Below are 15,902 nucleotides of genomic sequence, written 5' to 3'. Positions count from 1 at the left end.
TTCTAATATAACGTGAAATTTGAAACTCAATTGCTCTTGAAATTGTATTCATGATATATGAAATAATGATTTTCCAATAATAACGATACATGTATTGACAATTTATGATTGCATATAATAATATAGTGAATGGCGGTTTTAAACGACGGCCTTGTTTAACTACTGGGAATCGCTAGCAATATTACGAGTATATCATTATCATTATAATTAAATATAGTCATATCATTATAATTAAATATAGTTTTGTTTTGTATATAGCAAGGTAAATGGGAACCTGAGATTTATGTTCTGGGAACCTACGATGTCCTAATATTTTTTATTAAAGTAATTTTTATGTCTACATATTATGATTATTTGAGACATTACGTGTTGAGTGGCGTAACTTAACACCATAATAATTTAATAATTAATAAATGGTTTTGCTAAGCTCAGCCTGTCTTCGCTACTAGCACTATTTGATTTGGCAAATTAGAATTCAACTCAGCGCTGCCCAGCTCTAATTAGATCTCATCCGAATTTTAAAGACATAACTAAGTTTCATCCTTGGACTTGGAAGTTATAAGCTGAAATTTTCTTACTTTAACCATATCGCAGAGGCCAGTCGTGGCACAAGGTCTGACAGTAAACTCCATTGGTTGTGGGTTCGATCTCCACTCGAGGATAAAAAAATATTTAAAATTATATTTCGATTGCCACTTCAGTTTACCAATTCTTTGAGTTATGTCGATAACTCTGGTTCTCCTTCGGATTTCCTCATTTCGGATTCTATCCTCAAGAGATACACCGAGCATAACCTGCTCCAATTTGTGGACAATTTGATGGGCGGGGCATATCTGTCGTAGAGCCGACGGCCGCTGGGGCAGACGTGTCTAAGAGTGGAGACCCCGTACGAGGCGGCCGGTGGGATGACCCCCTACCAGATGGGCCGACGACATAGAGGTTGGCGGGAAGCGGATGGATCCGAAGAGCTGAGGATCGAGTGTGGTGGCGAGACTTGGGGAAGGCCTATGTCCAGCAGTGGACAAAAGATGGCTGTTGATGATGATGATGATGATATTTCGATTTCTTCGCCCTGGTATCAAATAATGCGCGGCGTTGAATTCTGCCACTCAACACGCAGTGCCTCCAGAATTCGGCAGAAAGTGGGGAACGCAGTGTCTTAACACTAGGTTCCCTCTGCCTACCCTGCTGCGGGATACAGCGTGAAGCTGATTTAATTTATTATATAAAAAAAAAGCGTAAGCGATAAATAAAGCGGAATCATGGATATTTAAATCCACGTAAATCGTTTTACGGCCGCTAATGTTATGTAAGCGCGGTCGTCGCTGACCAAACAATGGAGTTTGATTTTGATTGGAAATCGGTACAAATTGCTAGAATAGTTTTCAAGTAAGCGTTATATTCACTTTAAATCTATATTGACAGTTTAATTTATTTTTATAAATTGTTCGTGTATTCCTTGTTAGGGGATTTTTTTGTGTGTGGTATAACAGCTTACCCGTTGAACGATTAAAGATAGAAAAGTGTTATTCTTCTTTTGTTGTTTTGTTTTTTTTTTGATAGAGAAAATATAGTTTAAGAAGAAACAAATTAGGTAGCGTAATGAAGTATTCAGCATATATTACGTTAGGCAGAGGGAACCTAGTGTTAAAATAGCTCCTTTTCCATGCTCGCCCCACATTGTGTGTTGAGTTGCAGAATGCTATGCTTTTTCTTCTCATCAGAGTGAGAAAAAGCGGATATCAAACCCTTAACAGTCGTGTTTACAATAAGACACTGTATCACTGTGCCATGATGGCCTCAATTCATTTATGAAAATTTTGAAAAAAATGAATATTAACAACAATATTATACAAAATTCTTGTTGAAATTTAGTAGATAAAATATTTACAAACCAAATATGTAACATCATAATTATTTCAAAGGAATAATTTACTTTTTTATTTAGTTTCATGTCGTTCGCACAACCTGGGAACCTAGTATTAATTCACCACTTTCCGCTGACTTCCAATCTAACGCTGTCGTGGCGGAACTAAACGCCGTCAGTATTATATGTATATAAATTAAACACTTACATAATCTGTATGTACATATACAATTGCATGTACTACGCTTGTGAGATAATGCATGTGGCACTCGTCCAAATAGGTTTACAGTATAACCTAATGGAGCGTCTAATTCATTCATTCCTATTTCACTAATAATAAAATTTCATTCACTGAATGAATGAAATAATAGAGTGTATATTATTTCAATAATAACTTTTATATCATTTCTATAGCAATCATGTCATGGCCGAGTCTAGTTATTCTTGTAATTTTAGTATGAAGTTAAAACAAAAAAAAATATAAACTACAGTCTAAATAAAAACACTATTATTTTATTTTACATGTATATATTTAATTTCATAATAAAATGTCCATTTACACATTAGATTTATATAGTGTTTCTCTCCGTTCTACTTTTAGTAGCTTAGTTTGACATACAAGGATTATTTATCTGGATTCTTCCATCCAAATCTTTTATGACAGGAGACTGGCGTCTCATATATTGCATTATCACATCATAGTCAACACCAACTACTTCAACGTTTTGGCGATTTTCTGATATCATCTGTAAGAAAATGTTTTTTTATTAGTTTTTGTCTATATAGAAAGAAATATTTCTGGGATAAATAAAACTTGAATATAAGCGCGATGATTGTAGGTTCGATTCCTCCGGGAAAATGAGGTATTATATATATTAGCATTATATATATGTTGAATACCGCCACCTATTGTGCAATACCTCAAATTCAGGCAGAAAGCAGAAAGCCTACCTAACTGAAAGCGGAATGAACAACAAGAAAATGCTAAAAAAGTGCGTTTTTAAGCAAAAAGCAAAGAACTGATTGACGTTATGATTTCCAAGCTTAAATGTAATTTTATGAAAATGGCGTTAATATAAAAAAAAAACATTTAAAACCAAGCTGTATCCCGCACACAGCAGGGTAGGCAGACGGAACCTAGAGTTAAGATACTCCGTTCTCCACTTTCTGCCAAATCCTGGAGGCATTGGGTGTTGAGTAGCAGAACTCAACGCCGCGCTTTGCCTCGACACCAGGGCGTACGTGTTTTTAAAAATTATTCATTTAAAAGCACGAATAAGTCAATTATACGAAGATATCCAACACTTGTAGCGTTCATTCAACGTCCTTTGAATAAACTATAAATTGTTACCGAAATGTAGAGTCCATGAATCGTTTCTATACATCGGTCGTTTCATTAAGTTCTACCAAATACCCGTTAACATCTACCCTGGATGGCTGGAGCAGGTTGGCCATCATTTTATAGGGAAATTAGAATATATTGTCCTATTGTGATTCTTTTGTAAATTTTGTAAATTATTAAAAGGCGTAATGGAGAAAAAATATATTATCTTAAAAGACTAAGTTTAATTAGATAAAAAAATTATATCTATTTGTATATATGTAGTAACTCGATCGACGGATGAAAGGTGGTCTAGGTTCAGTAGATATTTGAGGTTTGGTGTTTTTTTTTAAAACTTTTGTTTCTTAAAGGAAATTTTCAAGTACAGCCCGACTGTTACCCAACTTTTTTCCTCAGTATTGCTAATAAATTTTTCATATCATCACAACAGTTTAAAGTCTTTACTTTATAAGAGGAAATTCTCCTACATAACATCTCAAAAATTGACCGCAACGTGGCGAACAGAGTGCCTTAACACTACATTCACTCTGCCTAACTGGCTATAGCAAATTATCTATGTAATATAATGAAAAAGACAATCCATTAAAATCACGAATCATGGAGCACGTACACGTAACGTTATATTTGACGGTAAATTTGGTTCAGGATTGGTTCCTCTTTAACCCCCATTACTGTAGTATTCCGTATTGAAATAACGTTCGCCGACCGCAACCCTACAAGCGTAGACTATTGAATTTAGTCATTTAATAGATTTATAGCTTAAATTATTCCGTATATTTTATTGAAAAGGTTATTTGATATAATGTAGTGGTTAAGTGACTTTACACTCTGTCCTTTTGAAATACAATGAAACAATATAGTGATGTTTGTTTGGCGGTATGCGCTAATCTCAGGAACTAATGATTCTTTTTTTTGCGTTAGATAGTCAATATGTCAAGGAAGCTTATAGGATGGAATTACGTAAAGTTAATCTTTTTATTGACACTGTATCTGAGGCGGTCTAAGTTACTTAACGTCCTTAATTATTTTATTGGCGTTTATTTTTTTTGACCACGTAGCCGGAAAGATGCATGTAAATAAATGATAAAACAGCCTTTTTCTAGTACTTTGAATAGGATTACTAAAAGCTTCGCAGAGATTAATATAGTTTTTAAAATTATCCTCTATACATTTATATAGACAAAGAAGTAGTTTTTTTTCTCGTCACCATATTAAAAATAACAAACAAACATTGACAAAAATAATAATTTCCATACTTTTAACCGATTTAAACGTAAAATTGACCACAAAAACTTACAGTATAACCACCACCACCGTTGCCAATAAAATCCTGAGATACCACTTTGTAATATCTATTAAGATCCAATGGCAAGTATCTAGGCACGTCGCATTCTATACACCGTATTCTAATATTGACTACACGGCTGCCTAATGGCCGTGAACCATCGAATACCACTCTGAGACCTGGAATTGTGTAGATAGGTTGCTAGGTTATGAAACTAGTTGTGTTCACCAGTTTTGCTTGTAGGTTTAATTAAAAATAAATATAATTTGTGTGCAAATTTTCAATATCTACTTTTGGGATAGATATCTTTTAAGCTTCTGAAATTGTGTATATAGATATTGCTGGGTTATCAAACTAGTTTTGTTCAACAGTTTTGCTTGTAAATTCAGAAAAAAATATAATTTCTGTGCAAATTTTAAATATCTACCTTTAGGATATCTATTTATCTATCTTTTAAGCTTTATTAATATAGATTAAAAAAAAATCTTTTACTCTATTTTCATTTTGACGCGTCAACGTTCCAGCAATATCGATTTAATTATGGATACAATATTATGCTAATACCATAGCTCATTGGAATACTTGAATGATAATATTATTCGTCTAGTCTTATAATAATATTTTTTTCATACTATAAAGAATTGATTCTTTTTGTATCCCGCATGGCAAAGGCAGCCTAGTATTAAAACTTCGCTCCTCATATTCAACTGAATTCTGGAAGCATTGCGTGTTGAGCGGAGGAACTGAACGTCGCGCTTTGCCTCGACATATATCGACATCAGAGCAAAGAAATGAAAGTCTATACTTATAAAATCGTAAGAGGGTCGCTGTCTGTACTTAGAAGGTATTTAAAAAAAAATGTTATTGGCAACCTTTAATAACGTAATAGAACCCAAAACAATGATTTTAAAAAAAATTGTCAGTTTGTTTGTGCGTTTGTTTTCGATAATTTCTGAAACGGCTTAACCGATTTAGATGCGGTTCTCACTATTAGATTTTGGCAAGCTCCCGAAAATATCTGGGGTTTATTTTATTACAATCGGTTCATAATTAAAAAAATTAGGCCAATTTAAAGTACTTAGGTCGGTTTTTCTTAAATACACTTAAATAAACCTTTATATAATTCAAGCGGGCGTAGCCGCACGGGCCCACTAGTATTAAATATTTTATTTCCTCATAGCATCGAACCCACACCTATCGAGTTCACAGTCACACTTGTGCCCTATTCCACAATGGGCCCGCTTGCCTTGCTTACTTTGATGTGAATTTTATTGTTTTAATAATATGAAAAGGTAATCAATACAAGCTGGTGGAAGCAATATGTTATTTACACATTAGCTTATCGTTGATTCGTAATAAAATTATTTTAGTAGAAACGTGTCTAGGAATATCGATTAAAGAATCGATGGTACAGGAGCAGAAGGGTGTGACTGTAACAGGACGATTGTGAGTTCGATTCCCGCTCGCAGGAATGAATTGTTATTTATTATAATTTATATTTCTTCGCTCTGACACCAAAGCAAAAGCCCAATATTGAGGTCCGCCAGTAAACTCGCAATACCTCGGAAAATTTGCCTACTGACTAATAACTAACTTTGTATATATATGATTGTGGATTCGATACCTGTTTGGAAAAATATCGAAGAAGTGAATGATAAATTACAAAGAATAAGAAAATGTTGGAAACTGCAATAGTTAAGTTAATAAAAAAAAAGAATATCTTATTACAGAAATCAATTGATTTCTATTTAGAAGTTTAGAATCGACTTTTCTTGGTCGGTTTATTTATAAAGAAACCTTATCCCGTTATTTTTGATTAGTTTTACTTTAACAAAGATTGGACGAAGAAAGGATTAGATTTTCTGATTAAATTTCTTATAATTTTGTTTACCCAATTTTTGCTTAAAAAAACGCAAAAAAATCTTTTTTATGCATAGCGGCAGAGGGTAAGTAGAGGGAACCTGGCCACTGTAATACAAAATGTTCGCCCAATTTTTAAATAGGCATAGGGCGTTGAAAGGTGGAACACAACGCCGTGCCTTGGAGAGATTAGATTTTTTTTTGTATATTAAAACATTACACCACAATATTTTTAGTAGTTCATGTTAGGTATGTTTTAATAGATATATTTTAATTTTATGGATTACTAGCGGACGCGCGCAGCTTCGCTTGCGTATTTAGGGGTGAATTCCAAAAAACCGTGAAACACATGTTCAAATTAATATTTTTAAGAGTCTAAATTTAAATTTTTATAATAATCGGTGGCGTTTTAAAGATTTTTCTATACAAACTTTCAACCCCTTATTTGTACCCTTAGGGGGAGAATTCTAGAAAATGACGAAACACGTGTTCAATTAAATACTTTTAAAAATCTAAATTTAAAATTTTATAAAAATCGGTGCCGATTTAAATTTTTTTCCATACAAACTTTCAACCCCTATTTCGCCCCTTCAGGGTTAAAATTTTTCAAAATCCCTTCTTAGTGGATGTCCAGATTACGATAGTAAACATCTGTCCAAATTTCATGTCTCTACGCACAGCGGTTACGGCTGTGCGTGCGTCTTACCTCAGTCAGTGAGGACAAGTCCTTTTATATATATAGATTAGCGTTTTTTTTCTATATTTTAAGCCGAATTTTAGAGGTAACCTAAATTTGTAAATATTATTTGTAAAAACAATCATGCATTAAAAATAATATGTAGTAATAAAATATTTATTCAATGCTACTCTACACGAACTCGAATTATACCGACTTATTCAGTGAACGGAAAGTGGAGAACAGAACGATTTAATACCTACTGTGCTAAATAATAAAAAGGGAAAACAAAAAGAAAGCATATGCAAAAGCCAATTAATTACAAAAATACAGTAATAATACATCGCATACTACCAAGCAAAATATAAAATAAAGATGCATAACAACGAACCTGCGAGTACGAACTTAAATTACTTATTCTCGAGATATTCATTGCCTACTGGATGGTACTTATTTTCTTGTTACAAGGGCGAGAAATTGATATAAATTATTTACTTATTTTAAGTGGGAATCAAACCGACAACCGTCGTGTTTACAGCCAGATCAGGCAGTCAGCATTAGAAGCTTGCATAATTCAAATGCCTCCCGAATTCAGCGGAAAGTGGGGAACGGAATGTTATAAAAAATAACTTGCAAACTCACCGTAAAACCATCGCCACCTTCACCGATGAAAGTTTGCGATACAATTTTGTAAGTTTTATTCAGATCTAAGCTCTCGTATCTGGGTATATCACATTCGATACAACGTATAGACGCGTTGGTTACTCGGTTGCCGATGGGTTGAGTGCCGTCGAATATTGCCCGCAACCCTGCGCCGAGAAATATAAGGAAATATAAGTTGGTGGGTAAAAATCTCTAATGGTACAGGTTTTTGTTTTTAAGACATATTTAGAAATATTATTTACATTAATTATTTCTTAGTTCTTCAACTATTTTTATTTTATTTTTTTCTATCTCTAGCTTAATATGTAACTAACCAAGACAACAAAGTAATAAGACTAAGAAATTTCGATTGAAATCGATTTCGATCAATTTAATCTCAAATAAAAAAAATATATTTAGATATGAATCCAATTTTGATATTTATGGGCAGTGATACTTTTCTCCACTTTCCGTTTATTGGACGTAAAACATTTACCCTATACGTTATTTAATTATATAATTATATTTTTTACTATGGAAGCTTTATGCATTTTTTTTAAATGTATATTTAACATAAACTAAAAAATAATAATGATTCAGTGCTACATCAAAGAAATAATATATAAGAATAACCATAATATAATATTTGGCATATTTTACTTTTATTTACATAATTTAGCATATTTTAGGCTCATGCTTATAACAGAGTAAGCAGAAGGAACCTAATGTTACGACACTCCGCTCCCCATTTTCAGTCGAAATTTCGAAACTTAGTGTTGGAACTTAAACCGTCCTCCCATCTTGATCAATCATTATTTTTAAGTAAAAATATGAATTTTTACCTGAAACTTGAACCATTCTCGCGCCAGGCCACGGTTCGTTGGCCACGGCGTATTCCAACATATCTTTTATGTATTTCCCTTGTAAATCGAAAACTTCTACTCTATTTTCAAAAGGAGTGGATAAGAGAAGTTCCTCGAAGGTGACATCTAAAAATATGGTTTTTATTATTCTTTTTTATTCTCGTTTTATGTTGCAAATAGCAGGAAATTCATCTCTCTGCCTTTCCTGCTTTATGCAGTATAAAACAAACCAGTGAAAACACGCTCCACGTTGCCCTCTTGTTTTTGCTAGAAGGGTAATAAAGGTAAATCATTCCCTCGAGTGAGGATCGAACCCCAAATCCTCCCACATATATTCATACGTTTTCCCACTGAGTCACATTGGTTTTTTTTATTGTAAAAGTAATTGATGTCATTACGCTTAGTCATGAATTCGAATCTTACTCAGATTTATAAAATAAGTTTTTCTTCAGTTCATTTATATTAAACCCGTTGTTGGGTAAAATCATGTTAAAATTTAAAGGAGGATGGAATGATTTGTTTACAAGTTATCCTGCGTACCTACATGATTTAGTACGGAAAGTAAAAACTGAACGGAGTGTCTTAACACTAGGTTCCCTCTGCCTACTCTGCTGTGTGCGGGATACAGCGTGAAGATGAAAAAATATTTTTATTTTAATAATCAAAAATTTTTTTTTTTATTCTTTATAGCTATATTTTATGAAATTAAAAAAATATATATATCTTACTTCCTGATGCAATATTCGATCTGATACCGCCTTGATTTATGACACATAAATGAGCGTAGCCCCACTGGCCGCTCCCGGCCCTATCGACAGTCTGTTGATGAATTTTATATAAATTTTTGATATGTAGGTAAAAGATAATTATTATCGAAAATTGATTTATTTTCAATATATTGTATATCTACAAAAACCCGTCGTGGCCCAGGGGCAGAAAGGTGTGACTGTAATGCGACGGTTGTGGTTTCGATCCCCACTCGAGTAAACGAAATACTTATTTAAATTTATATTTAGTTCTGCCACTTAACACGTAATGCCTCCATAATTCAGCGGAAAGTGGGGAACGGAGTGTATTAACACTAAGTTTTATCCGCCTACCCTGCAAGCGTGAAGCTGATTGAATTTTCAGTATTTAAACTCACAGAATCAATAAAAGCATCACAAATAAAGCTTCCCAGGTTACACTCGGCGCAGGCACAGCTCGAAGATAAGAACACTCTGGAGACACCAACTTGTTCGTTGGCTCTTTCGCTTATAATTGGTAAATATTGATTAATTTTCTCTAGGACATCTGGTGCTGAAATTTGGAATAAAATAATTTGAGCTATCTGTCGAAACTTATGAAATATGTTTTATTGTCTGAAAGAACACTCAACACATAATGCCTCGTGAAATGAGAATCAGGAACGGTTTTAATGGTGACGGAGTGTCATAACACTACGTTCCCAGATTCCCTATGTTCTGTTATGAGCAGGACGAAGAATGAATAAAAAAGTAATTCTATATTATCAAAATAATTAAAATTACCTTGTTCGACGTTGTTTCCGACAAAGTGAGGGTCGCCCGTCCAATTTACTAGGTTGCCTTGGTCATTAAAATACAACCTTATTTCTCCTAAAAATGCTGTGTGAGCTGCCGCTTGAACTATGAGTACCTAAACAAGTTTTTACATATCATATTATAACAATGTTAGTAGGTTCATAATATTACTTTAAATTTAGCCAAATACGATTTCTCTTATCTCTAAAAGAAATATATTTTACACTCACTACTACCCACTTTCTGCCGAATTCTGGAGGCATTGCGTGTTGAGTGGCAGAATTCAATACTGCGCTTGGCCTCGACACCAGAGCGAAGAAATGGAAATATAAACGTAAATAAATATTTCACTTCCTCGAGTTGGGATCGAACCCACAACCGTCGCGTTACAGTCACACCCTTGTGTTGCTGCGCCACGACGGTCTTATAAATCATCAATTTAAAGAGTGAAATAGTTAAATACATTCACAAAATTCTTAGAATAATTCCCTAACATAATCGACCCGCCCTTAGCGTTCATTCTTTCGAAACAGTACAAACTTATTAGAATATTCATCCAGCAGTATTACTTACAGACCGATCTTGTTGTTCTACTACTGTCGGATATGGACCCCTGGATCCAAATGGTACACCTTCTGGAGGATCATCATTGATTAATAAGGAGTGGCTGTGACCTCCCACAATGATATCTATATGAGGACCAGCGTTCTTTGCGATTTCCCTAAAAATGTAATCATATTTAACTTATTTAAATTCACCCAATCTAAAATAAATATTCGTCCATTTCAATTAATATTTCACAAGTTTATAAACAAAAATCTATTCGTTATCAGATACATCGAATTAAAAATAAAAAAATACTCACAAATCAATATCAAGTCCACAATGCGATAAAACAACGATAATATCAACTTCTTGTAAGTGTAATTTTTCAGCTTCTCGTTTGACAGTTTCTACTTCATCAGTAAACTTCAATTTTCCTGTTGATGCTAGTTCCTGCAAAATTTTCATAAATATTTTAATATAGAAAACTTCATGTAGTCAAGTGTTTGGTTTATTTTGTTGCATAAACTTTTACTTTTGAAAAAAAATCTAATTTATATATGTATTATCTTATTTATAGATAATAGTAGAATAAGTATATATATTAGTACTTGCATGTTAAACTACTAAAACTCACATTCGTAGAGGATATTATTACTCCAATGATGCCAATTTTCCGACCATTTTTGGTAACTATTATGCTTGGTTGATACAAGCCCTGAATAGTAGGCTCTTCATCATCGATTATGTTTGCAGTCACTACTGGAGATTTTAATGTTTGAAGATATGGAACTACACCTTCAATTCCATTGTCAAACTCATGATTGCCAAGAACCTAAAAATAACAGAGTACTGAGATGACTAAAAGGAAAAAATAAGAAAAAATTGAATGAAATGAATGAATACACTACGCTGTTTGAATCAAGTTTCAATTTAAAACAAATTAACCATTTTTTACCATTAGATTTTAATAAGTCTTAAAATAAAAATATAAAACGATTTATAGAATTAGATGCGAAAGTCCAAATAAATATATATATCCTATCCTATATCTTATAAAACAAAGTCGCTTTTTGTGTCTGTCTGAACTTTCTAACTCTTCTTCTTCTAAACCACCCAATGGATTTGGATGCGGTTTTCACCATTAGGTCGAGTATTTCTCAGGGAAGGTTTATATATTGTTTATTATTTGTACATTCTTATGTAAATTAACATAAATACGATAAATGTGTATAAGGTCCTACCCGCTGAGACACTTTCGCGCATGCGCTGCTTTAATGGTAAGTACTACATGAAAAAAATGTACTGGAGTATTGTTCCTCTTAATAAGATCTACAAAAAAAGTCCGCGATGGCATATTCGTAACTTTTAAGAATAACGTGTAGTGATCATTTTTCTGTCTAAAAATAATAATTTCAATATATTTTTTATTGTGAGTCATATTTTTCCATAATGGTATTAATCCTTATCCTTTAAAATACTTTATTAATTTTCTACGTTAGACGAAGATCAAAATTGCTTTTTACACTACTTCCAAATTGCGAATAGTTTTACAGAAAAACGCATTAATTGTTGACACATCCCGCCATTGACACATCAGCTGTATGTTACTCAAGTTTCACTTATCCCTTACTCTCAGCATATAAATAAGTATATTAGTTACGTTGGCCATTTAATGTAGATCAAAACTGTCGTTTACTGTTTTTCATTTTAATAAGTAATTTAGAAGTTGTTACAATAAAATCCTTGCTGCGAAACGGGTCGCCACTCGCCACGCGTCCCGCGACGTTTTGCTTATACAAGCGAGTCCGCCGCGCCCGCCTGCCTTACACGCATCGGTGGTTCAGTGGTAGAATGCCCGCCTGCCACGCGGGCGGCCCGGGTTCGATTCCCGGCCGATGCATTCTATTTAATTTTCCTCACAGGTAGCCACGTAGTGCTTGCTTTTCATCAGGGACAGAATACCCTCTTCAGCATTAACCACAAGCTCGAAAAAAAAACCCGCCTGCCTTTATAGCAACGAAGATTTAGATGCGTTTGCACGTATTGGATAATTGGAGTTGAATGTATTATTTCAGCGCGATATATTTGGTTTCATATTTTTTGTAGTAGTTATTAGTAGATAGGTTTTTGTTTATAATTTCTTCCGTTTAAAAATAGTCATTTAACTATCTAAAAATAGTCATTTAAATATATTTTAATAAGGACTTGAAAAGATTAGTAGCACAGATTTAAAATTACGGTACCTACTAAAAAATCCTTGCTGTGTAAAACAATTGGAAAATCCTTATTGAAACTACGAAAATGTGGGTTGCAATTAGGGGATTAATTTTCACATTATCTTAAGTGCTTTGCAAACATACATTATATGAATAATCCAGTAGTTAACGCGGGCGAAGCCGCAAGAGGGTCGCTAGTATATATATATTTATAATTTTAAATAACTTACTAACATGGGCATCATGATGCACCATATTCATAAAGTCCTGAGTAACATTCCATCTCAACAAATTATACCAGATAGTGCCTTGGAATGTATCACCTGCGTTCAAAACTAAAGATTCAGGGTCTCTTACAAGTGCTTCTCGGATAAGAGTTGCAAGTCTCGCGAAGCCTCCTATACATGGTGATATAGATGGATTGCATACAGACCCTGATAGGCTGGTTTCTACAAATCTAAAACAACAATCATTTTATTATCATCATCATCATCATCACATCAGCCTATTGACGCCTACTGTTCTGCATAGGCGTACCCCAAGAATTTATATATAGTTATTTTTTTTGGGTTCTATTTTAAAATTTAAAATATTAGAATTTTTTATCAAATAATGTTGCATTAATCTCAAGTTTAACAAATGGCCCATTTTGCCACGTTTCATTCTTGAACACGTTAATCAGACATAAATTTTACATGGGAGATAAACGACGAAATATAGGTGTATTATAAAAAAAACCGACCGAGTGTGAGATGGATTTGTGGACGAAGGGTTCCGTACCTATATAAAACGGCCAAATTGACAACTATTTTATTTTGTTTTCAATATTCGTTGTCATAGCAGTAACAGAAATACAGCATGTGTGAAAATTTCAACTGTTAAACTACCACGGTCCATTAGATAAAGCCTGGTGACAGACGAACAAACAGTAGTCTTAGTAATAGTATCCCGTTTTATCCTTTGGGTACGGAACCCTAATAAGATAAAGCTATTACACGCTATTAAATATTATCGATTTCTAGATTAGATCTAGCGACATACTTTTATTTGTCTACTATACAATTTTAATCGATGATATCGTAGTACAGCTTAGAAGTAAGTACCTATGAATATATGGGTTGATCGTGTCTTCGACTGTATAGAATTCAATTTAGGTATAGATAGACGAAATTACAAAATATATAGTGATATTAAGATTACAAGAGATGTGTGTTATTATTTTTTTCACAGTTATGATCAAAATTATACAGGTTTATAATTTTTACAGATCTAGTACCTAAATAAGGTCAACTCAAAATATATATTTTTTTCAGTGAGGAGAAATACCTAATTAATAGTTTTAGGGGATCGCTAAGTACAATTTTCTTCCTAAATTCGGTAAGAGGTCATCGTAGAGCATCGGCATCGGCACAGCGTGTAAACTGTAAGCGTGACAATTACGAGTTCCCATTTGTCGTAATTCACGATGGGGCACAAGCGTGACTAATTTCACGTCTTCGCTCTGGACACAAGAGATATTATGGGGACAATATTATGGCGTTGAAAATCGCCTCTCAATTAAGAATTTCTAGAAAACTGATCGGTCCTGGCGTGGGGAACTCAGTGTCTTGAAAACAAGTTCCTTCTGCTTATTCCGCTATATGTGGAATACACCGTAAAGCTAATTTGATTACTTTCATAGTTTAAGATGAATTAATATTTAACCTTTTCTTTAATCTCTTTTTTCTTATTTGACTGTAGAATTAATGTAGAAGAGAGTGTCTTAACACTAGAAGATACTATCTGCCTATCCTGCTATGTGCGGGATACAGCGTGAAACTAAAAAATATATTAAAAAAGATAAATAAGAAATATCTATAAAAATTACCTTGCATGAAAATCATTATAGTGCACAATGTTTAGTTCATACAACTGACCACTCACACAAGAAAAGATAAAAGATATAACAACGAGACTTCCCCTCATCGTGTTACAAGTACACGCGAGCACGTTAGAATATAAATTAGTTATTCTCAATATACACATGTGAAAGATAAGATAAAGATATCTTTTGTCGAATATGTTTTATATTTTTTGATAACGAAGTTATAGTATAATTGATTATTATAGAGAGAAATATTTTAATAACTTACTTTTTTAATATGCCTTTTTAGGTCAAATTTTTATATTCAGCCTTATAATAAAATGAATTAATAAAAAAAGATAAAAAATTGAATTTGACTCAAGAAATTTGATAGTTGAAGTTATATTATGTGTTAGTAGTGTTTTGTTTTTCCTTTCGTTTCGCTCTTACGGAATTCATTCGTTTTTCTGTTCTTCTTCCAAAGAAGCACATCTTCAAAACTTAGAAGCAGTTACACTTTTAACTATCAAACAGGGTCAGTCAGAGACTGTCATCCAGTGCCTAAAACCAGATAAATTCAAATCGCTATAATGCTATAAAAATATTAGTTGGAATTTAATATATGAGTGTTTCAGTACAAATATTTCTTCTAAGCCATATTTGAATCTATGACCTTTTTAGACCAGTTTAAAAACTTTCAACTGCTGCACCCCAACAGCCACAAGAGAACAATAATTAGATAACTTATCACAACATCCCTTTTAATAAGTAGACTGCGGAAGTCCATAAAACATTATTAACTTTGATAGCTCGAGCTTTGCTTTGACGTCGCAAACTGATTTATTGGTGGTCTCGGTTTGTAATTTTTATTAAGGAACATGTTGCCTTTTATGGGTGTAATATTTTAAAATTAAAAGGAAAATTGTAAATTTATTAGGAATTTTATCAAGAAAGGTCGTTTTGATCGTTTGTTGTTATTTTAGCAGAACTAGTCGCCAGAATATTATTTCTTTTAAAAAAGTGGAGTAATGAGTTATTTTTTTTACTAGAGAGATTTATTTGCTTCTTTATAATGCAGGAAAAAAATTAAACTCTGTTTTCTGTTTCCATTTACTTCAAAGATATTACAGATAAATCACATATATTCAATTAATTAATTAATAGTATTAAAATATGAACCTACAATGATCACAACATAAGCTTTCATTTCATTAACTATTT

The 15,902-nt window shown here is 33.1% G+C and overlaps 1 protein-coding gene and 1 non-coding gene across 5 annotated transcripts; one reads left to right on the top strand and one right to left on the bottom strand.

Moving 5' to 3' along the window:
• Window positions 1–2,379: 2,379 nt before the first annotated feature.
• LOC146536391 (apyrase-like) lies at window positions 2,380–14,838 on the bottom strand. 4 transcript variants are annotated; one of them, XM_085190440.1, is made up of 11 exons: window positions 14,706–14,838; window positions 13,073–13,295; window positions 11,257–11,454; window positions 10,942–11,072; window positions 10,650–10,797; window positions 10,065–10,191; window positions 9,680–9,834; window positions 9,264–9,354; window positions 8,515–8,661; window positions 7,673–7,839; window positions 2,380–2,613 (listed from the first exon to the last, which is right to left on the bottom strand). In XM_085190440.1, the coding sequence occupies exons 1-11, from the start codon at window positions 14,801–14,803 to the stop codon at window positions 2,473–2,475; spliced, it is 1,626 nt and encodes a 541-aa protein (XP_085046566.1). In that variant the 5' UTR covers window positions 14,804–14,838; the 3' UTR covers window positions 2,380–2,472. The 4 variants fall into 4 exon arrangements, with proteins under 4 accessions (XP_085046566.1, XP_085046567.1, XP_085046568.1 ...); XM_085190441.1 differs by lacking the exon at window positions 7,673–7,839 and adding an exon at window positions 4,507–4,673; XM_085190442.1 differs by lacking the exon at window positions 7,673–7,839.
• On the top strand, window positions 12,452–12,522 carry TRNAG-GCC (transfer RNA glycine (anticodon GCC)). The gene has a single exon. It is a non-coding gene; the product is annotated as a tRNA-Gly (tRNA).
• Window positions 14,839–15,902: the final 1,064 nt, after the last annotated feature.

Source organism: Heliconius melpomene, chromosome 9 (genome assembly GCF_056956725.1).
Source record: "Heliconius melpomene rosina isolate 202511_hmr_F chromosome 9, ASM5695672v1, whole genome shotgun sequence".
NCBI classification, from domain to species: Eukaryota; Metazoa; Arthropoda; class Insecta; order Lepidoptera; family Nymphalidae; genus Heliconius; species Heliconius melpomene.
This window is presented reverse-complemented; position numbering and strand designations above follow the sequence as displayed.